General features: G+C 39.5%; 1 protein-coding gene across 4 annotated transcripts in view; it reads right to left on the bottom strand.

Annotated features, from left to right (window-relative positions):
- The window catches only part of MAPRE2 (microtubule associated protein RP/EB family member 2), a 161,146-nt gene that overhangs the window by 100,770 nt on the left and 36,337 nt on the right, over positions 1–24,039 (bottom strand). For 2 of the 4 annotated variants that reach the window (XR_012427186.1, XM_005586878.4), the window contains exon 1: positions 745–995. The exons of the other annotated variants lie outside the window; for them this stretch is intronic. Coding sequence is in view for 1 of the 2 variants with exons in the window: in XM_005586878.4 (XP_005586935.1) it covers positions 745–866 (122 nt within the window). In the remaining variant the exon portion in view is untranslated. Of the gene's footprint in view, positions 1–744; positions 996–24,039 lie in introns of those variants that run through there. 4 annotated transcript variants of the gene reach the window in all.

Below are 24,039 nucleotides of genomic sequence, written 5' to 3' on the forward strand. Positions count from 1 at the left end.
CAAAACAGACCTCAGTAAAATACGAGGAATTACCTTCCTACTGTAAATAAGAAGGAAAGGCTCCCCACCCAAGCGGTGGCCATAAACTCCTTAGAAAATGCAAAACAGCTCCCAGTTTTTTTCAAGTCCTTTACAGTCTAGTCTCTTTCTAACAAACCTAGGGTTCTATGGAGAAAATTTTGGTGAATGTCTGACACTGTGACCTCTGCTGTCAATCCCTGCACCAATCAGCGAGCAGAATTCTTACAAAGCTCCATCAATCTGGCGGTTTAACATCACAGACTGCAGCTTAATCTAGAGGATTCCATCTTTCCTGCACACTCTCCAGGTTAAGCGCAAACGTTTTTCTCCCCATCCTCCCGTTTTCTGCCTTTTGGCACAGCTACCTAATGGCTCCTTTAAAATCTAAAAGGGAAGGAGGAAAGGAAGTGCTACTGCCTGTCTCCCTTTGGACAGCGGGGGGAAAACAGCATGCATTTTTATCAGTGTGGAAGGAAAGAGATGGAGGGAGACCCCTTGCAGGCAGCAAACCTATTCACAAAATGCTTTCCATCTGCAGTCGCGGAGCCTCAATGCAAACCCAACATGACACATGGAAACAGATACCAAATAATCACAACCGCCTTCACAAATGTATGCCTGCAGCAGGGGTCGCAGGCAATGTCTGCTCCATTATATAACGGGCTGGATTTCCGCGCGCCCTCACCGCGGTCCCCGGCGCTGCTCTCGTGCCAGCCCCATTACCTGTAGGAACGCTCCCCGCGCACTGTGTGCTTCCGGAAAGGAATGATGGTCCCGTTATTATCCTGGATGATGTCGTTGTTGTTCTCGCCATTTGGGGACAGGGTTTGGGTCGGCCCAGGCATTGGCGCACTCCCGAGAAAGGGAACAAACTGCTGTGGGCTGGCTGGTGAGGAAGGTAGCTGCGTCTTCCCGCTCGCTTGCCTGCTCCGCACGGACCGTGCCTGCCGCCTGCTCGCTCACTGCCTTCTCCCAGCTCCCGCTCGCGCCCCGCCCTCCTGCGGCCCCGCCCTCTGGCAGCTGACGTCAGAGCGCCGGCAGCAGCACCCTGGTCACGTGGGCGGCCTGTCGCCATGGCAACCCGCTAACTCATCACCTCGCCTCAATTCGCACAGGGCCGCGGCGTGACCACGCCAGCAGCTCCAGGCAGGCACCGGGGTAGGCCTACATCTGGCATGTAAAACCCCAGGCCACCCTGCAGCCCCCCTCGCAGACTCGCCTTGTCTGAAAACCAGCTCTTCCTCTAACCATTTCCTTTCCGACCCGTGCTCCAACTGCAGCTGTGTACACAAAAGAACGATTCATGCAAAGGGGTGTAGGAGACCCTTTAACTCCTTCAATACCAAGTTTTTATGCCATGACAATTAAACTTGGTCAGGTTTCAGAAAAACCTAAAAAGGACGTGGTGGCCAGCTTGTAGAAAAGGTATCAGACTAAGAGGTTAACATTTCTGCCTTTCTCCCTTTCTCCAAATAGCAGCAACCATCTCCCCAAAAACAAGCCAAAAAGCAAAAACCTACAAGGAAGCTGTATTTCCTTCTAATCAATGTAGCCTTTAATAATGTGAGGATTAAAGATGGCAAATTAAGAGATCATCTGTACAAAGGAATCCCAAAGAGGGGTTTTCTGTTAAAAAAAGATAACCACCATTTTAGAACATCACAGTTACCCAAAACCCTCCAATTCAAATTTTTTATGCTGCCTCCTGATACAGATCATTAATTCGTTGCCATTTATTCTATTTCCATTTGAATTACACAAGTGATCACCTCATTTAGTATTTGAAAGTGCTTAACATTCAAGCTGTTCTATATCCTTGCAATGCAGTTTTCAAATATATTGGCTATGTGACAAATACTATTATTATTCCCATTTTAAAGATGAGTAAACTAGTAAGATTAAGTAAATTGCTTAAGGTCACACAGCTAGGAGGTGAACTGAAGCTTCCAAGTGACATGCTTTTATCAATGTGACTGGACAGTAATGATCTGTAATATGAGCTCAATAAATATTATAAATCAAGGTAAGAATTAAGTACTTCCAAGATGACTGTTGTGAAAAGATAACTGTGAACAGAATTGCTAGCACTGTGCCGTCTACGGGTTAGATTATAAACTCAAAAGACCCTGCATATGTTCAGTGCTGTCCTCCACAGAGGAGAGGAGATTTTTTATTATTATTTTTTTTTAGAGGCGGAGTCTCGCTCTGTCGCCCAGGCTGGAGTGCAGTGGCGCAATCTCAGCTCACTGCAACCTCTGCCTCCTGGGTTCTAGCAGTTCTCCCTCCTCAGCCTCCCAAGTAGCTGGGATTACAGGTGCACACCACCACACACAGCTAATTTTTGCATTTTAGTGGAGACAGGGTTTCACCGTGTTGCCCAAGCTGGTCTCGAACTCCTGAGCTTAGGCAGTCCACCCACCTTGGCCTCCCAAAGTGCTAGGATTACAGGTACGAGCCACCACGCCCAGCCAGGAGAGATTTTGAAGGATTCTCTGCTTATCAGCAGTGGTCTCTGACCTTTTATAGGGTGAAAAGGGAAGAAGAATTGGGGTGTAAAAGATACAGCATAAATATATGTGTCAGAAAGTATTAAGCTATGACTCACTCCATATCATTGTATGGTTTATCAGCTTTATCATTTTGTGATACAGATATTAAAAACAAGTAAATACTTTGTCATTCCTGACAATTCTTCAGCATATGTCCCTGGTAATAAGTTATTTCTGGTATCAAGTTTCTGGAATTAGAATAAAATGTTTTACAACCCAGATGGTAATGATGATCTCAAACAAGGGGCCCTACTTTTTTCCTTTCTATTTTATACTTTCCTCTTGGGCTATTATTTTAATAATTTTATCTTTTGCTTCTCCAGTTAGTCCACAGTGCACAAGTTGATTCCTTCATCCACATCTCACTTTACATAAGATTTTTTTTCTTATACAATCAGATCCAATTCTGACCTAAGACTTACAAGGTACACAGATGAATATCTAAGTACCAAAGATACACACCAAGCTTCACATTGCACTATGAGCTAAAGGGGCATGGCAGTGTAGTCATTCTTGCAAAGACCCATGCTTCCTCTTACTGTTTCTGTTACTTGACCTGCTGCTGTCAATTTCCTTACTAATTTGCTCCCTTTCACAAAACTTCCCCTTTTAGGGGGGACAGTCTGAAATTGAAAGGCACAGTCTACAAATCAAATATTTAATGTCCTCAGAGTATGCTCTCAATCTGGGTTCTTTAGTACAGATCACTTTTCCATGATCCCATATTTAAGTAATATGTAAAACATAATTTGTGTCATTGTGGGGACTAAATTTGTCAGAATTTGAATGCATAGTTCATTGATCATACTAACTAATTTTGTGGAGAGAACACACCCACTTTGTTTCTAGTCTGCTCATGAAGGAAGGGGTGGGATGATGGCCAAGAATTTGGGCTGATGGTCTAAAAAGGGAGGGGCTGTGAGTCAGGTGAAGGGCCCCAAGGGCCCTGTAAATCTTCCTCTAAGACTGCTCTGAGCCACACTACTATAAAGGGACCCACAGAACTCCAGAGACCAGTGATTACCCTCTGAGATGCAGGGGTAACAGGGGTAATAATTTGAAAATATTAAACAGATGTGTTTTTGTTCCTCTCCTCATAAATCAGGTTACCTGGCAGCCATTTTCCAGCTGAGCCCTAGGGAAAAGGGAGGGCAAATTCCACTTGGAGAAGCAGAATGGTATGATATAGGGAAAGTACAGAAAATGCAGGAAGGATGAGGGAAGAACTCACCCTTTCCAGCCCCAACTAAGGGTAGAAAGAATGGGTGAAGGGAGGACAAGGCAGGGCCTCCCAGCTCCAGGTCTCTAGGCTCAAATCCTAGAAGGGAGACATTGGATAGGCTGAAGGCAAAGCCTAAACCTAAGGAACTCCTTTTGCATCATTTCCCTTTTGATACTCTAGGAAACCACTACCATAAGGAGGGTCTCCCCAACACCAAGCAAGGTGTAGCCTCATCACAGTAAAGACTAAAATCGGTGGCTTAGTATGACTAAGGAGAGGGTAGGCTTAAATTTCACTCTCAGACTTTTCTTTTGCTAGCATGCAATGTAGAAGATATCTAGAAGTTTCTGTCTGTCCTATAAGGGGATAATCAGGAAGTGGAGCAGATGTTGCTATCAGAGGGCTGAGTTTGTGATGGTGGTGGGGGTAGAGGGTGTCAGGAGGGAGTGTCTTTACAGCAGAGGTGAAGTGATATTTAAGTGGGTCCACAGAATGGAACATTGAAGGCAGAGCCCAAATAGGAGAAATAGCCAGCTCTGAGGAATCTACACAGGGCCAGGCCCACACCTGTAGAGAGAGAGATACTACAGCTGTAGGGGTCAGCATAGACCACCAGCAGAATGCCCATGGATGAGATCAGACCAGTGACTTCTCAGCAGACTCAGATATTACAAGCCCAAGAACCAGTGTGAGACCAGGAGGCCCCTACTCTCCCACCCTCTTGTGTTCCTATAAGCCCCACTCACCTATTCCTATAGACACCATCTTGCAGAGGGGCCAGGGAAAGGAAAGATATATAGAGACCGAATAGTCACCCAAGAGATGATTTAGACCATCCATCCAAAGATGGTCTACAATGGAAGAGGCTGTAATACTGTGAACTAGTAAGTTTAACACTATTTCTGGTTCCCCACTACCCAGCAGGGTAGGGAGAATTAGCCAGGTCATCCTAAGAGGGGGAAAAAAAGACTAAGCTAAAATGTGTTTGTACATATGACTGTGGATTCAGGTTTTGTCTTATGTGCATGGGTACATCTAAAATAAAGCATGTGCTGACCATTGCCCTTCACCTGCAACTGCCTATTGGAAAATAACTCCTGTCACCAAGCATCAGCATTAAAGAGGGGGCCTGGGTCCTGGGCTTGACTTCACCAGATGCAGGTTCTATGACCTTGGCAAGTTACTTTGTATCTCTAACATTTAGTTTCCTCATTGATAAAGTAAGGTAATGATGCTGGTTTCTCCATAGTGCTGCTGTATGGAGATTAAATTATATAACATATTTAAAGCACTTACCCCAGTGGCTATATAACAAATGCTCTTTAGTGGCAAATGTAATTTTTAAGTAATATATTAGGCATATCCTAAAACATTCATTCATCCATTTGAAACTTCAAACGGACTTCCTTGTATACTAGGAGCTGGTGAAAAAGAAAAGTCCCAGGCTTTCACTTCAAGGAACTCCCAGTGTTGTAGGTGAGCAAGGGTAAAAATAACTGTCAATTATGATTACAACACAAGTGCTATAGCAATGGTACCGCATAGGGTGGGATGGGACCATTGAAGGTGAGCACCCAAGTCAGAATGGAAACTTGGAAGTAAGTCTGAAAAGTACACCTAAAATATTGGATGAGTAATAATAGGAACCTTTTTTTTACAGTTCATTTCTATGCACCAGACAGAATGTGAGATCCCTTAGAGCAAAGGCTTCAGGAGTTTTGTTCACTTCTCTATCTGCAGTTCCTAGAACAGGACCTGGCAGATAGTAGGCACTCAATGAATATATAATGAATTTGTTTATTCAACAAACATAATCTGATTTGATTCTCACAACAACCCTAATGAGAAAACATTAAGTTCAATGAGAAGCAACTCATTCAGGATTGGATATTAGGTTTTCTTAGCCCAAAAGTTCACACGCTTATCCATTAGGCTATATTGTCATTTAAAAGAGGAATGGCAGTGTAGAGGGAAGATAAAGGGCTTTTCAAGCAACTATTCCTACATGCAGAGGTAGGAAAGGTTATAACATCTCTGGGAAACAGCAGGCTGTTTAGTATGGACAGAGAACACAGTGGCAGGAGATGGGGCAAGGATGAAGGTGCAGAAAGGTCTTATGGCCAAGCGAAGGAGCTTGATCTTAATTCTGAAGGTGACCTGGAACCACAAAGTGCTGTAAGAAGGGAAATTTATGGTGACACTTGCATCATAACAAAAAAGTCTGATGTTGACAGTAGTATCGTGGATATACTGAAGAAGCAGTTTAGGTCTTCATCACTCTTTGACTCATTTTGAAGACCTAAACTAAGACAGAGGCAAGGGGTTGTAAAATTCATAGGATATAACTCAGGATTTGGTGACTAACTGGATGTGGATGCAATCGTTGGTAGGAGTTAAGAGTGGATAATGAAGGAAGAAGAGACAGCTCAAATGAATCCCAAGTGTATGACTTGCGTGGCCAAGTAGATAATGGTACCATTTATCAAGCTAAGGAATACAGGTTAAATTGTTCTTTTGGAAGAAAGGTTCTCATAATGTGTTTTGGACACAGAGAAGTACCTCTAGAACATGCTAGTGGTCAATACTAGCATGTAGTGTGGGTGTTCACTAAGTATTTGTTGAATAAGGGAATATATAGGTCTTAATGTGATGAGATGTGTTTGACTTGGAGATACATATTATTTGGAGGAAGTTATATAACAGGAGGTCATTCCAGCTGTGAGTTCTCTCATTCAGGGAGAAAGAGAAGACCTGAGATGAAACTCTTTAAAGGCTGATGATAAAAGAGAAACCGGCAGAAAGAGACCAGGAAGGGTTTTACCTAGTAGTGCAAATCACAGGAAAGAGTGATTTCAGTGGGCCCAAAGGAGAAGCAGGTCTCACAAAGGAGGGAGAGGTCTCTAAGGTCAAACGTCACAGAGAGTATGAATCAGATAAGGAAAAAGATATGTTTACTAGATTTGATAAGATGTTCTTAAAGATATTTTTAAGAGGCTGGGTTTCAGGTCAGACACATCAATAACTACTGAATAAAATAATGAAATCTTTTAACAGGTAGGAGGCACTGCAATTTTTCATTAAAAACATGAATTTTATGACTGAAGCAAGATATTCCAGGAAGAGATATACTAAATCAGGGGTGTATCTAACGTATCTGCAACTAATGGGAATCAGCAAGTATTTGTACTAAAAAGCTCCCAGCAATACAGGAAGGATGTGTTAATTAATGACCAACTGTTAAGCATCAAATGAATTGATCCTACTTTCAGGCCCCTCTTGAGGTCTAGATCCACCAAAAATAAAAAACAAACAAACAAATGTTTAAAGTGCCTGTTTGTAGAACTGGATTTCTAAAATGGACTCGGAGGATACAGAGCCGGAAGCATGAGAACAGGGAGCCAAAAAAAAAAGAAAAAGAAAAAAGAAAAATCAGCAAGAGGTCCCAGCACACAGGTGCAATCGAGGAAGACTGAACCCCGGCATTAACTCAAATTTTTATTTTGAGTCCCTAGCTTATAGCACAATCATGTTTCTCTTAGAACTTAGGCCAGAGAGCACAAATAATTCTGTATTGACAGAAATCATCATCCCTCCACTTCTCCAACACATATGGTTCATCTAGAACAGGGATTTTTGCATTGCCTTGGATTTGAGAAATTCTAAACCATGATAGCAGAGAAGATATGAATTCACTAGACAGGAATGAATGTTAATCTTGATTCAGTCCCAGAAACACCTACTCATCACGAATGCCTTTTTTCAGGTTAAAAATGTGTTCGCTGAAGCTGATAATCACTGCTGTCAAAGGCATTCACAGCTGTCACATCACCTTAGATCGGGGCTTCCTTAGATCATTATCACCTCAAATACAGACAGAAGATTCCACTTAGCAGTCACCTCTGCTGGTTCGAGACAAGCCATTCCCCCCATGTGTATATTTTAAGATATTTTCCAGTAGGGAATGGCAGGTACAGTAGTTATCAATGGCTGAAATATATGCTTCACACCCAAAACGACAGCAGTGAAAAAGTATATGATTGGCCGGCCAATGGTACTGGCACTGAAATTGCACTGGTGGCACAGAAATGTATTTGAGACTGGTTCTTCCTCACTACCTTTAACCCAGAGGCATAGGAAGATTTTATTAGTTCTTCTGGATCTGGTGAGATTTCCATGACATGCAAATACCTCCTGGCCTTAAGTAATAGCATTTTATTTAAGAAAAATTGGTGAATAGTATTTTCCTCCAGATGAAGAAAGCCGTCTTCAAAACCAACAGGCACAGGTATGCTCCTCTAGAATTGACTTTTGAGATTACTTGTCTTTGCAGATTATTCATGCTCAAAAGGCAGAATTTTTAAGTCTCCTACTTGCTGGCAAAATAGCAAGGTATCCATGATGTTAAAACACAGAACACGCCATTGCGTGAGATAAGATTTCTCTCTGTGTTGGAATTTATTTCTAATTTGCTTTTTCTTAGATTTTCGCAAGCTTGGATTTAATTTTGTAGAATAACTCATAGAATATGATGTGAATGCAATTTAAAAACACTCAGAGCATTATGATTTCTGTAATCATTCAATCAAATCTGTACGATGTGAGGCTTCAGTCTATTAAATAAAAATGTGCTTTTGAATTATACCATCTGGCTAGATTTAAGAGCTTTAAATATGTTTTCCACAAAAATACAATCTGATAAAAGTTATAATAGAAAAGTGTATTAAGTATTAGGAATATAGAAAAGAAAGTAACCAGGCCTGGGGATACTAGAAAAGCTTCACTAAGATAGTAATATTTCAATTAGGCCTCAATCATCCATTCTACAAATATTTATTGAGCACTTACTATGTGCTAGGAACAATTCTAGGCATCAGAGATGCAGAAATTTGTAGACAAAATTCCCTGAACTTACACTTGAGTGTATGAGCAAGTGTATGTGGTAGGGTCAGGAGACAGCCAATACAAAAGTAAAATATATATAGTGTGTCAGATGGTGGCAAATGCTATAGAGACAATTAAAGCAAGGAAGGAGGACATGGACTACAGAGGAAGGGTGTCATAATTTTAAATGGGGTGACCAGGGTAGACATTCCTGAGAAGGTAATCTTTAATCGATGACCTGAGAGAGGTAAGGGACACAGACCTGTGATATCAGAAGAATATTTCAGGGAAAGCCAACAGAAAGTGCAAAGGGCCTGAGGTAGGAGCATGATTTGTTCAAGAAACATGAAGAAAGTCAGGTCACATGTATGCAGCACAGTGAGTGTGAATGTGTGTGTATTCTGGGGATGGGAGAGAGAGCTGTAGAAGATAAAGTCAGAAAGATCACAGAGAAACCAGAATGTGCAGGGCTTTGAAAGTCTGTTGTAAAGAACTTGGCTTAAAACCAAAGTTAGAAACCAGGCATTTGCAGGAGTGTTAGCAGTGGCAACAGTGATGTGGGGATATTCTCTAGTCACATTAAAAGCAACACCTAATATTTGAATACTTTTTATGGGCCAAGTGCTATGCTTAACAATGAGGAGGTATTTTATTCTCACAAGAAAGGGGCTATTCTAAGTCCCATTTGTCACAGGAGGTAACTAGTTCAATAACTTAGCCAGATAACCAGACAGGAAATGGCAGAGCTGAGCACAAACACACTTGCCAGATGTCAAACATGTCATTCTTCTTTCCTAGCTCAGTCTACCTTCCACTAAGGTCTGATTAACCTGGAAGGAAGAATGCAGAATCCAGGGTGGGGAGTGGCAGGGATGAGATAGTAGATGGTTGCAGAGGCAAGAGACTGCTGCCATAAAACAACACTTCCATGTAGGGAGCAAGGAAATAAAACCATACCAGGGCTGAGAGACAGAGAGAATAAAAAGGACCCAGGGATGGGAGGCTGTACAGGATAGCAGTATCCATGAGAGTGAGAGATCGGAAGAAATGGAGGGAGAGGAGCTGTAAATTACGGTTAAGAAAAAAGAGGAGGGGAGGGAGGAAGAAATGCTAGGATTTGGGGTTAGCAGTATATGTGATTGATAGAGAAAAAAATAATTTTCTTATCCTTATTTATAGTGATTAGCTATTTTATTTCTCAGTAAGCCTCAGTTAGCAATGTCCATTTCTTTGATACCTTCTGGAGGGAAAGGAAACCGCAGGCATTTTTTTGGTATTTGTATTCAAAGCTACAATCTGCTTTCATTTTCACTATGCCAAGACTGTTATAATTCAACCATCCAGCTACAGACATGTCTATTTGAGTGCTCTCGTTAAAATGTGTCTATGTCCAATTTCATGAAATTCCTCTATTTCCTTTCTCTATTTTATTTCCATCTTAAAATAAAATGTATCCTTTTGAAGTGACTGGGTAGGACAGCTAAAAGGGATTAAAAGGCATCTTGGGCTCAGTTGGGTATCAAGAGAAATGAAGAGACTCCAAGTACTGCTAACAAATAAATAATCTTGCAGACAATTCAGAAGCTTCCCAGAGAAGATTTCCTTAGGTTCTTAAAAATCAACTAACTCACTGGGCTTTATTTCTGACTTTGATATTAAAGAGTGCAAGCTGAGTGGCAACTCCTTAATATAAATACAAAGGAAGTCAGGAGAAAGTGGGGAAATGGTCATTCCATCAGGTGCCAGGGACCTTCAGAGCTACTCAGAACCCAGGCCATCAAGTGGCAACCAGGGACATTGGAAGGAAGTGTCTTCCTGAGCCTGGAACTTTTCTGTCAAGTCTGATGTGTACCACGGCAGTGCTATGGCTTGTGGATGGCTCCTCCACAGCGTGTCAAGGGAACATGAGGCCGACAGCTGGAAAGCAGTGTGAGTAATGGAAGAGAAATTCTTCATTTTCTGACCTCATCCAAATAAAATTTTTTAAAACAAAATTAAAGCAGCTTATTTCATTAGGAAAAAAATGCAACTGGAAATCATGAAGTAAGACTAAGTTTCCATCAGAAATGTTTTAATTAGAGCTTATGTTTTGTTTCCTCAAGTGCTTAGACACCAAGCATCTTCCTGTTCTCAATTCACATTGACTCAACATGTACAGAAAGTGGAAACGAAGGGTCCAACTGCATAGTGTAGCACACGAAAACATAATGGGCCTCCTTTAAGAAGCCTCCATTTAACTTCTACATAAAGGAATCAGACCCCTAGGAAAACCAGAGGTCTTAGTCTTAATATGTGAGACATATGAGTTAATAGCTGATAGATCTAGAATCAAAGCTTGGAATGAACTTCTCTACATAGCCTGTCTTCACACCATTCCCACCAGCCCACAATTCCAGTCTCGTTGGGGCAGATCCTATCTGCCTTCAATGATGCAATGAAATCATGAATGAGAAATAATGGCATGTAGTATAAAGAGTATGCACAATGAATATTATTTTGTTTGCTCCTCCCTCTTTTGGGAAATTATTTCTTCAAACCCTGTGGTTGTAGCAGAGCTTGCCAAATATAATTATTCCATCCTCTAGACCCTGAGGATTGATTCAGAGAAAGGCCTATGACCCAAATCAGGTCATTTAGAATAGTTCTCTAGATTTTTCTAAAATTAGAACTGTAATGTGTATGTTTTTGGGGGGTTGGGGGATGGTATCTTCCTTATAAAAGGTAGTACTTAGGAATTAAGAAAATATAGTATACGTTATATATTTACTATATTTTACACAGAAGAATAGCAAAATTCTGAGTTCATGGTTTCGATGAATATGCTTTGGATTTGAATCCAGGTGCTTACAAGTTGTGTACCTTGGCCAAATTACTTAACTCCTCTAGCTTCAGCTTCTTCACCCATAAAACAGGTATAATAAGATTTGCTAGGTAACATTTTGAAATATAAACCTAGGTTCCTGCCTTGTCCCCTGTGGCCACAATTTTTTCTTACTCTTCCATTCTAGAGGTTGGATTTATTTCTCCTCCCTTTGAATCACTATGGCAGCTTTGATCAATAGATTTTGGTAGAAATGATGCCAACCAGTTCTTGACCTAGACCTTACAATGACAGGCAGCTTTTGCCTTAGTCTCTTAAAGGTCAGCTGCCCTGTGAGAAGTTCAGCTACCCTGGAACTACCATGCTGCCCTGTGAGAAGGCAGGTCAGCTGCCCTGTGAGAAGTCCAGCTACAATGGAGGAAGTACCAACCAGGTAGAGAGGCCCAGAGGATGGGACCCATGGAGAGGGAGGGGAAGAGAGGAGAGACCACCAAGAGTACCAAGGCTCCTGCATCTTCACCCACCACAGCTGACTCTATATGGATATATGGATTAGAAAGGAACCACCTAGCCAAGACCTTCCTGAATTCCTGGTCCACAAAACCATAATGTATGACAAATGGTTATTTTAAGTTAAGAAGTTTTGGGGCAGGCTGTTATGCATTAACAGATAACAGGAAAACCCTGTTGGTTCTCTATTGTGACTCCAAACTTGGTGGATTAAAATACCAACAATCATTTTATTATTATCTCTTGTAATTCTGGAGGTTGACTGGGCTTGGCTAGGTGGTTGTCACCCATGGTCTCTCATGTAGCTGTGGTTGGAAGATAACTGACTACTGAAGTCATCATAAAGGTTTCCTCAGTCTCACGACTGGTGGCTGATGTTGCCTTTTAGTTGGGGCCTCAGCTGGGACTCTGGCTGGAACACCTATGCAAGGCTTCCCCATGTGGCCTGGGCTCCTCACAGCATGGTGGCTGGATTTCTAGCACAATCATCCCTAATAAGCAGGCAGAAGGGCATGGCAGTTTTAAAACCTAGTCTTGGAAGTCACAGAGCATCACTTCCATTGTATTTTGCCAGTCCGGGCTGCCACAAAGTTCCACCCAGATTCAAGAGGAAGGGCTATCAACACCACTGGTAACCTAACTAGGAGGAACGTCAATCTCACACTGCAAGAAAAACTGGTGGGATGGGAGAGATTGTAGTAACCCACTTTAGAAAACCTGCCCCACACACCTGCTGAATCTTCTTTACTCCCTGAGTTCTCAGCATGGGGCAGGAATGCAAGAGAGAAAGAAAAGAATCAGTGTTCAAGTTCCAAGTTTCAAAATCAACTTGTAAGCCCATGGCAGAGAAAAAACCCAAAGAAAATTTATGAGACTCAGGGTCTGATTTTCAACTATCAAAAGCTTAAGATCTTTCAAAGACTCAGAACCTAAAGTTCATACTATAAGCCACAAGACTACATGGCTGGTTAGAGATGTTGGGTTAGGAGCTGGTGAGTGTCCTTGAAGAGGGACTCTGCCTGCTCTCCTATCCCCAGCCATGCCCCAAGTTGGCATGGGAATTTGAGAGTAGAGGGAACCTGTCCTCTGCTTTATATGTGGAACCCTGAGGGATGCCAAAGCCACACAGAAGGTCCCTAGTCACATTGGCACAGGAATAGCTGGGTGCAGATGCAGGTAAAGTGTTTAGGGCAACAGCAATTTTTCCGCAGAGCTAGTAAATATTTTGGGGGAGGGAGAAAGAACAAACCTGACCCCATGTGGTAATGAAAAGAACAGGCCTCTGCAGACTGTGCCTATTTTCCATGGGGAGGGTTGCCATGGAAGCAACTAAAAAAAAAAAGTCAAATCTCCATTCAGGTTTCCAGAAGCACCTTGTAAAAATGTGAGACTGTGGTGTGGTGCCTATATTCATCACTGTATTCTCTCACTTCCTGAATAAGCAGGTCAGAGGCACGCACAGAAATTAGGTTGTGGCCATTTGTTTAGACAACACACAGTACCTTTAATGAGGAAGCTTCTCTCCTACTTGGCTCCCTCTCCAGATCTCCTGCTTGAGCTGAACTCATAGCCAGCACTTGGTTTTGCATCCTCAGAATGTTTTTCCCTGTCTATCCATCTGTCTGATTGAGACATCATACCTGTTCATTTCACAGGGGAACACGTATGTCCCGCCCATTCCTCTCCGCTGCTCACACCCTGCTCCAGACACACTCCTTCCTCACACCTACCTCATGAGTCTCTCTGGAGAGGTTTCCTTGCTTCACAATCAGTTCACATCTCACCACCAGCTCTATCTTCCCTCTTTTCATTTTTGGAAGTCTTCAGTGGTTCCCTATCATTTTAAGACAAAAATTCTAAGTTTTTCTTTTGGCACTATAAAACCTAACTACCTTTAGAAACGTATCCCCCCACCGGGTATAGAAAGAGTAAGATTGCATTTGGTTTCGGCCTAACCTGGAATGTTAGTTTTGCCACCTGGTATCAGCATAAGCAAAGCTTCCTCTGTACTTGGTAAACAAAGAGAAGAACCTGTAAACATTCCTATTTGGAATCCTTCATAAATGCTCTTGGAAGAATCTATTACTACATCTGATTACTCCATTGAACTGTGTTCAGTGGAACTGCTAGACTTCTAAGCTGTTTGAAAATAACTTCAGCTTGCTTTATTAAAAAGCTACAGAGAAGATAGCCATTTAGTGAAATGAATTCTGATGATGTAAATGTAAATGTTAACAGTATCTGAGCTGCTACCTCTGAGTCCCTGTCCTCCCAGGGTGAAGAGGACATAAAGCTGGGAACATTCAGCCACAACTGTCTCATCTTTATAACCGCTTTAATTATAATCCGAGTACATCATTAAAGTCAGAATCACAATGTTTTAAGCTCATTAAAATATCAGCTAAAAAATTCAGAGGGGATTATTGGCTGGAAGAAATGAAGACTTATAGCATTGCTATTTCCTATTGAGGGTTAGAACATGCAAAGTTCCACAGAGGGTAAGTTTTGAGGCTGGATGACAAGCTCCAACAAAAGTTTCTTTGGCCAGTCACTTCCATTTGGACACAACCAGCTGAACAGCAGCTTCACATTCTGCACGCAAAACACTCAACTCTGGGTAAAGTAAATCATTCCACAAGTGGCCTCCTTCCACATTCACAGTACTCGAGAAGAGTTCCTGAAATTTGGACACAGTGCCGTGGAGCACAGCCAAGAAACTTCACAGTGGTTATGAAACAGCTGCAAATCCATGCTTATGTCATGCTTCGTACAAATACTCTATAAAGGACACATTGGATCAAGAGTAGAAATATGGCTTTGCTAGTACTAATCAAGGTGAGAAGCAGGATTTCACTAAAAAGACTTCAGAATAACCCTCTAGCGTTCCCCAATTATGTAATTCTAAAATGTATAGTTAATCTGTATTTTTTATATTTTCCCCACTCACCCTCCAAGCAAATTCATCATAGTATTAATAGCTGTTCACCACATGGAGAAAAAAAAAAACAAGCAGCAATGAATTAAAGAATCAGTCCCCTCAGAGGTTAACACTAGTTTATCTGACAAAAGAGAATGTCCCATAACAATGAGAGATGTTGCCATCCTTAACATTGTCTGTGATATAAAGGACGATACTAAATTTACTGAAAAGGTCTATTTCTAAATTCCTCTTGAATATCAGCCAGGCAAATGTAAGACCAAATTTTTTGCATGATTAGAATTCTCTCCAAAATGAGAAATGAAGGTTAAATGAACTTTCAGATCCTGATCTGCAGATACTCTTAGTAAATTTTATTCATCTTCAGATTCTCTTCTCCATTCACTGAAGAAAAGCAAGTTATATTGTTATCAACAGAACCAAAATAGGTTCATTTGTACAAAATGCTTTGTTCTACTTCAGTCTGAAGAAAACAGCATTTATAGTCAAAAGGCTTTCAGCAAATATTGCAAAAGATATTTCATGAGTAAAGGATGCTGTCGGGGTGAGAATAAAAGGGAGAGGGACACAGAGTTCATCATTTACAGAGGGACTGGAGAAAATGTCCATTCCTCCTAGTTTCAAGTTAGGAGTTTAAAAACCTTTAGGAATGAGGATGAAGACCTGAATGTTGCTAAAAATCCCAGTTTATGGTACCAGAACAAGATAGTCCCAGAACTCTGAGTGCTTCTAATGCAACAACACTTGGGTACTTTCCCCCTGCTACAAACCAAATCATTGAAAGGTATCTGATAGAGCCAGCAGACACTGTTAGCCTGAAGCATCAACAGTGTTTATAGGAACATTATGACCAAAAAATTATTTTTTACTGTGCCCTACAGTGGTTCTTTATTGTAGTATATTTGACATTTGTGATTAAATAAAAAACAAATTTAGGTTATCATATTCTTATTATGGTACATATTTGACAATATAGTAAAATGGTTATATTTTGATTTGTCAGCTATCCTGGAGAAATAGTACTCAGTGAAAAACAGCAAGGCATCAGTAAATAAAAAATATTAAAATATCATCCTGGGCATCATTTAGTCAGTGGCTTCAGTTTCAATTACCTCTTTAATGAATCTAAAAATATTATTCATCTTTGCTTCATCTTCTTTTTTTAACCTGTCCTCTTCAGAGTATCTACTCAACCACCGAATCTTACCAATTCTTCTCCAACTGCTTCTCCAACTGCCTCTCTCAATCTTTCATTTCCAACATGTTCATATTACTTGAAATGTAGATAAGCGCAATAACTTCCAAGAATCTCTCTACTTCTAGTCCCCTTCCTTCCAATCCATTAATATATGTAAACAATTTATATATATATATATATATATTTTTTTTTTTTTTTTTTTTGATACGGAGTCTCACTTTGTCGCCCAGGCTGGAGTGCAGTGGCGCAATCTCCACTCACTGCAAGCTCCGCCCCACAGGTTCACACCATTCTCCTGCCTCAGCCTCCCAAGTAGCTGGGACTGTAGGTATCTGCCACCACACCCGGCTAATTTTTTTTGTATTTTTAGTAGAGACGGGGTTTCACAGTGTTCGCCAGGATGGTCTCCATCTCCTGACCTCGTGATCCGCCTACCTTGGCCTCCCAAAGTGCTGGGATTACAGGCATGAGCCACCGTGCCCGGCCAACAATTTATATTTTTAATAAGACAGACACATGTTAAAAATTGAGGAACAGAATGTATAATATGAAAAGTAAACATCTTTCTTAACTATTATTCTTTGCCTTTACCCAATCCCATTTTAAAGAGTAAATGTTTTTAAAATTATTTCTGTTTTTAGTTTTTCTGAGCTTGTGATTGTCACTCTAAAAATTCAGGTATATTCTATTCTTATCAACATAGTATCTATTTTGCATTATAAAAGAAATTTAGAGTGTTTCTATTACACAACATTTTAATTACTTCTCACCTCCCCTCTGAATTTTATTGGTAATAGTTTTAATTATTCTAGTGGTTACTTTTACAACCTTTAAGTAAAATTCTTAAAATTATATTTCTTGGCTGATTTCAAGGCACAGTACCTACTGACTCTCTATTATGTTTTCTTGCAGCCTTTCCTACTTTTAATTAGTATGGTTTTCTGACTGTGTTTTCTTTATAAAAATGACTAGCATCTACATTATTATGTTCTGTGACTATGGTTATCTTCCCTGTTTTGACTACAGATTGCTTCTAAGCTTGAAATCTAGTAAAGAGGATTTAAGATTATATAATTTCTTATCCTCTCCAGAATCAAGTGGTATTACCTCCATAGAGAAGGCAATATAATCCTCTCATTAAATCTTGCAACCCAAAGAATATTCCAATAAAAACATCAAAGTCAAATGGATTCTTTTCACATGCCATTTATTGTTCAAAAGCATGATTCAGTTTAAGATCAAACTTGAATCTTAACATACATTTTTTTCCTAGAGCTTTTAACTACTTTTTTATTGACAGAAGAAGCATATGCCATTATCTTATGATAAAAAATACTCAGATTCTACGTCTAAGTATAAGCCATAGAATCTGGGTTTTTCTTCAAAACATTCTTCATGAAACTTACTAATTTGAACAAATTACTTTGATATCCCTGCTAGCATCCTGGTATTTCTTATACATCTTGTAATTAGATTCTTTCATTAGTTCCATAGTTTTTTAGATGTTATGTCATTCTTTATTTTTTCTCTTTTACTTTGCTGGAGTCCATCTAGAAATTATTTTTTGAGAGATACAGAGAGGTAAAGTTTTCAAATCTTTTCATGTTAGAAGTTATCTATTTGTTTTTATGTTTTATTGATAGTTGGAATGTCCAAAATCACTTCCCTAACAACTTTGAAAGCATGGTTCCACTGTTTCTGAGCCTCCAGAATTGCATATTGACGTCTGTAACATGCAGGTGATGACTCTGCGGTATGTAATCACTCTTCTCTCTGACCCTCAAGCTCTAAGATCTCTTTTATTCTTAAATTTCATGAGGGTGGACCTAGGTTTGGGTTTTTTAATTCATTGTGGTCAACATTCAGTAGCCTCTTTTAATATGAATCCTTATACCTTTCTTTGTCTTCAATGTCTTCTTAACACTCTTCATAAAGAATGCTGGACCATTTAGATCACTCTTCTATTTCTCTAATATTTTTCTAGTATTTTCTGTCTTTTCATCTTTTGCTTTATACCCTGTGATATTCTTAGCCACACTAAGTCCAATTGAGTTTTGATTTAATTATATTTTTAATTTGTCAAAGTTCTTGTACTTTCTGACCACCTTTTACTCATAGCAACTGTTTTTTTCTGGGAGGAGTGGGGCAGTGATGTTTAACGGATGCAATACATTTTGTCTGTTTAAGGATATTTGTTAATTTTTTTCTTCTATTCTCTGAATTACGTCATCTAAATTAGCTACTTTTTTTTTTTTTTCAATTTTTGCTCTTATTTAGCTGGCAATGTAATCCTATGCCCTTTCCGTCTTCCAGAACTTTGTCCATTTCTGGTCCCCATTCATGTTTCCATAAGTGTCATGGATTTGCTCTCCTTTTTAAATTTTGTTATTTCAGTTGAAGAGCTAGAAAGATGGGAGCAAAACTGTATTTAGACTGCCATGTTAAAACTCACTAATTTTTCTAGAATATACTTGCATCATGTTCAATATTTCCCTCATTGTCTAAAATATAAAGCTTAAATAATGGTCTGGTATTTGGGACTCTGCACAGTTTGACCCTAGTTTATCTTTCTTCCTTAATCCTCTGTTATTCACACTAAAGTATCAGGTTCTCTCTGCCCCCTTGAGATGGCCTACATTTCATTTCTTGCCTGGAATGTCCCTTTTCCTTTCATCTACCATTTCACACAGGTATGCTTGGCTCAAAGACCACATCTTCTGAAGTCTTTTTGAACATTCCAGGATACCCCTAATTCTGTATCAGTTAAAAATACGTATTGAGTTCCATCCAGATAATAATTCTGTTTCTTGTGCCAGCAATGACAATTTTTCCAACCAGAATTTTCTTCTCTGCCATTTTTACTATATAATCTAAAATCATTTTACCTAAATGAAATTTTAAAAGCAAATGCTTCATGCTTTTATGTCTCACTATACAATGAAAATATCAAATTTATGGACACAGCCTTTTAAATAAAGTAGTGTTCTTGAGCTAGGAAATTTTTATTTTATAATTGAGGGGATATGTTTTCTTGAGTAGGAGGCAAGAGTGGTTAGACAGTCTCATTCAAAGACACCTTTACAGAAATAGATTACTTCTGGTCAGAGGCAATAATGTCAGTACACAAATATTCTAAGCACTCACTCCGTTTTTGTTTTGTTTTGTTTTGTTTTTGACAAGCCAAGGAAAGCTTTTCTGTAAGCTAAGTACTCACTAAAAGAGGGTGCAAATGGTTCAGGCCAGATTATAAACCGAAGTAATGTTGCATGAATGGCATTACCTCACATAGTTTGAACATTGCACTCACCAAGGGCAAAAACAAAGTTAGAGAATTCCATGAGAGAAACTACCAAGCAAATATAAAGCATAGTGATTGCCTTGAAAAATCAGAACAGAATAACAAATCAGCATCCAAAGTAGGATTTAGAGTCCAGCTGGAGAATAAAATATCCTCCTGGCCTGGAATTGAGTTCTTTAGGGAGGCACTCGGGGGCTTATCTTGACCTGTATTATTCATTTTTCCTTCTGTAGTTTGATATTATCCTGATAATCTATGATTCATCTGAATTGCTTTCTTGAAGATTGAAGCACGGCTAATTTTAGAACAGAGACAAACACGTCATGCACACATTTTAAGCAGAATGATATTTGAGGTAAGGGGTGCTGAAAATCTGTGTCATCCACAGTACAAGTAGCCAGGCAACCTGAGGCTGAGCTGATTTGATAGACTACACAGAACTCAGAAGCATGTATTAAGTATCTAATGTCTGGGGAGATAAGTAAACTAGAATTCCTCATCCACTGTTCTTAAGGATATTATTATTTGGAAAGCAAAAATTACACATGTGAAAAAGGTTTTAAAAATCTGAGGTAATATCCAATCAGGAATTCCGTGCTATAATAGAAAACATGTTATATTCACAGGGATATGTGGACACATAGGTATGAAATTGCCACTCAGAGTATTATTTAACCAGTTATGATCTATAAGTTTCAGGCACACCAAAGTTAACTTTGAAACAGACTCCACATGGCAAACAATGGCAAGTTGGATAAATAATGGTCAGCTCTACAGACTATTTGACAGACATTAAAACATATCTACAGTCATGAATATGTACCGTATCATGGAAAACTGCTTATGACATAAAGTAAAAAAGAAGAAAATAAAATATGACAAGGCCTGGTTACAACTGTATAAAACCAGCCACATGATAATAGTGGGGGACTTTAACATCTCACCGACAGCATTAGATAGATCATTGAGGCAGAAAACTGACAAATTCCGGACTCAAATTCAACACGTGGACCTAATAGACATCTACAGAATACTCCATCAACCACGGAATACACAATTGACAAAGAAATTCTGGACTCAAATTCAACAATTGGACCTAATAGACATCTACAGAATACCCCACTCATCAACCACAGAATATACATTCTTCTCCTCTGCGCATGGAACATACTCCAATATCAACCACATGCTCAGCCATAAAGTGTCTCAATAAATTAAAAGAAAATCAAAATCATACCAAACATACTGTTGGACCACAGTGGAATAAAAATAGAAATCAATACCAAGAAGACTCTTCAAAGGTACATAACATGGAAGTTAAACAACTTGCTCCATAATAACTTTTGGGTAAACAACACAATTAAGGCAGAAATAAAAAAAATTCTAAAAATTTCTTTGAAATAAATGAAAACAGACATGCAACATACCAAAATCTCTGGGATCCAGCACATGCAGCGTTAGGAGGAAAGTTTATGGTGCTAAATGCCTACCTCAAAAAGAAAGACCTTCATCATACCAAAGGGAAGCAGAGAAACAAGAACAAACCCCAAAGCTAGCAGAAGAAAATAAATAATTAAAATCTAACAGAACTGAATAAAATTGAGACCAAAAAATCTATATAAAGAATCAGTGAAACCCAAAGGTGGTTCTTTGAAAAGATAAACAAGATCAATAGCTGTTAGCTATATTAACACAGAAAAAAAGAGAGAAGATCAAAATAAGTACAATTGGAAGTGACAAAGGTGACATTACAACTGATCCCAGAGAAATACAAAAGATCCTCAGAGGCCATTATGAACATCTCTATGCACACAACCTAGAAAATCTAGAGGAAATGGATAAATTCCTGGAAATACACAGTCTCCCAAGATTGAATCTGGAAGAAATTGAAACTATCAACAAGTAAACAGATAAGCTACAGCATGGGAGAAAATATTGACAAACTATGCATCCAACAAGGTCTAATATCCAGAGTCTATGAGGAACTTAAACAACGGAACAAGCAAAAAACAAATAACCTCATCAAAAAATGGGCAAAAACATGAATAGACACTGCTTAAAAGACATACAAGTGGCAAACAAACTTATGAAAAATGCTCCACATCACTAATTAGAGAAATGCAAATCAAAACCACAGATGCCCTCTCACACCAATCAAAATAGATATTATTAAAATGTTAACGAACAGCAGATGCTGACAAGGACATCGAGAAAAGGGAATGCTTATACATAGTTGGTGGGAATGTAAATTAGTTCAGCCACTGTGAAAGCAGTTTGTAGATTTCTCAAAGAATTTAAACAGAACTACCATTCAACCCAGCTATCCCATCACTGGAGATATGTATACATATCAAAGGAAAATAAATCATTCTACCAAAAAGACACATACACTTGTACCCTCATTGCAGCACTATTTACAACAGCAAAGACATGGAATCTACCTACGAGTCTATCCACAGTGGATTGGGTAAAGAAAATGTGGTACATATATACCATAAAATACTGTGCAGCCATAAAAATGAATGAAATCATGTCCCTTACAGCAACATAGATGCAGCTGAAGGCGATTATCCTGGGCAAATTAACACAGATATAGAAAACCAATACCACATATTCTCATAAGTGGGAAGTGAACATTGGGTACTTATGGACATAAAGATGGTAACAATAGAAACCGGGGACTACTAGAGTGAAGAAGGAAGGGGGCAAGGGTTGAAAAGCTATTGGGTACTTTGCTTAGTACCCAAGTGGCTCGATCAGTTATACCCCAAATGTCAGCATCATGCAATATACCCAGGTAATAAACCTGCACGTGTACCCCATGAATCTAAAATAAAAGTAGAAATGTAAAAAATGGCATTTGATTTTAGTGTTTCCGCAATTTATTGGGGTTTGTTCTGAACTTTTGTTCATGGTCTGACAACTGTAGAAAGGAAAAAATTCTTCCCAACCAGGGCTTAAAGGCAAAAATACACACACACATGCACACACACGCACACACGCACATACGCACACCCCCCACTGCCACCCCTACACACACCCACCAACTGTGTAAAATTATGTGAATGAGGACTAGAAGGAAAATAAAACGTGATTTATTAGGGTAGATAACAAATTTGCATTCACACCCACTTGGGTCCTAATCTTGGCTCTACCACTTACTAGCTATATGTGTTGAACAAGTCAGTAACCTCTCTGAAAAAATGTCCTCATTTGTAAAAAGCATCAACAAAGTTTTATGTAGAACATATGAGGATAAGTTGCTAGCAGAGTATCTGGTACACAGTAGGCGTCAAATAAAGTTTATGCTCCCACATATTTTCCCTCTGTATACAGGGGTCTGGTGTTCAGGTATTACACAGTTTAGGTAGAAATGAAGGTGAATCCACCTTGGCTTGGTGGATTGTTTACAGGCCTTGCTCCTTCCCCTGTACTCACCTTCACCAGATCCAGAATCCCTAGGCTATCACCAACTTGTTAATGGCAGGACTTGTTCTTTTTAGTGACTCTCTGGCCAGGAAAGTAAAGTCAGAAAGTGAAGTGGGGTAGAGGAAACACATTTCTTGATTAGGGGTCTCAATATATACAAACATTCCAGGCACTGACCTGTGAGACAGCAGTAGCATTCTTTCCACATACCACAGCCTACTTGTACAGAACATTTTGATAAGACATGTCAACCTCAGAGTAATTTTAGTGACATTTTTGCTAGCAAAAATGACTATTACTTAACTAGATCCTGGTACTCTATGCAAAAGGCAAAAATCTATGGCAATGTACAACATGATAAAGATGCACTAAGCAAAGGGCAGTTGTATTTCTATATGCAACACAGTGCTTGTCCCTGGGACCACAGTACCCTTAAAGGGAATACAAGTTTGTGAGGGGGGACTGTAACACCATCAAACTACTCAGTAAGTTGTTCAAAGTTTCACTCAGATCAATGATCAATTGATAATTAAGGCTGGTTCCCAATAACCTCTATAGTCAACAGAGGTCTCTGGAGAGTTAATTACAATCTCTGTACCAATAACAAACTCATTATAAACCAAACAATTTAGAACTCTTAACCCAGTCATTTGGCTCTTACAAATTTTAAAGAGAAAGAAGTAAAGCATTAGTCCATTTAAAAATAGATTTATTACCCTCATGATCAATTTTCATGTTTCCCCAAAGAAAAGCTTTTATACAATTTTTAATTTTTATCTGCCAGGTATATATGCCTCATATGGACTGCCGAGACCTGCTGGGACTAAAAAGAAAAAAAAATCACCCTGCCTAGAAGACCAGCACAACAATCAACTGATGGCCTCCAAACCCAGTGGGTCTCAAGGCTTCTAAATCACCCTGCTGTTTCCCTAGTTTGGATTCCGTCATTATTCATAAACCAGATGTTTCAATACTTTTTCAGTGTCCTTATATCTCTGACCCTACCATCTTCACCTCCCTCAGCAGATGGCCTTGCATCTGACTTTACAGAAGGTATTGAAACCATTAGACCAGAATTTAACTTTTCTGTTCCCAAACCTAGGTATTTACCCAAAGGACAGCCATCTTATTCGGATTCTTGCTTGTTGCAATAAAGGGCTATGTCCTCCCCT

The sequence above is a fragment of the Macaca fascicularis genome, chromosome 18, assembly GCF_037993035.2.
Source record: "Macaca fascicularis isolate 582-1 chromosome 18, T2T-MFA8v1.1".
In the NCBI taxonomy this organism is placed as follows: Eukaryota; Metazoa; Chordata; class Mammalia; order Primates; family Cercopithecidae; genus Macaca; species Macaca fascicularis.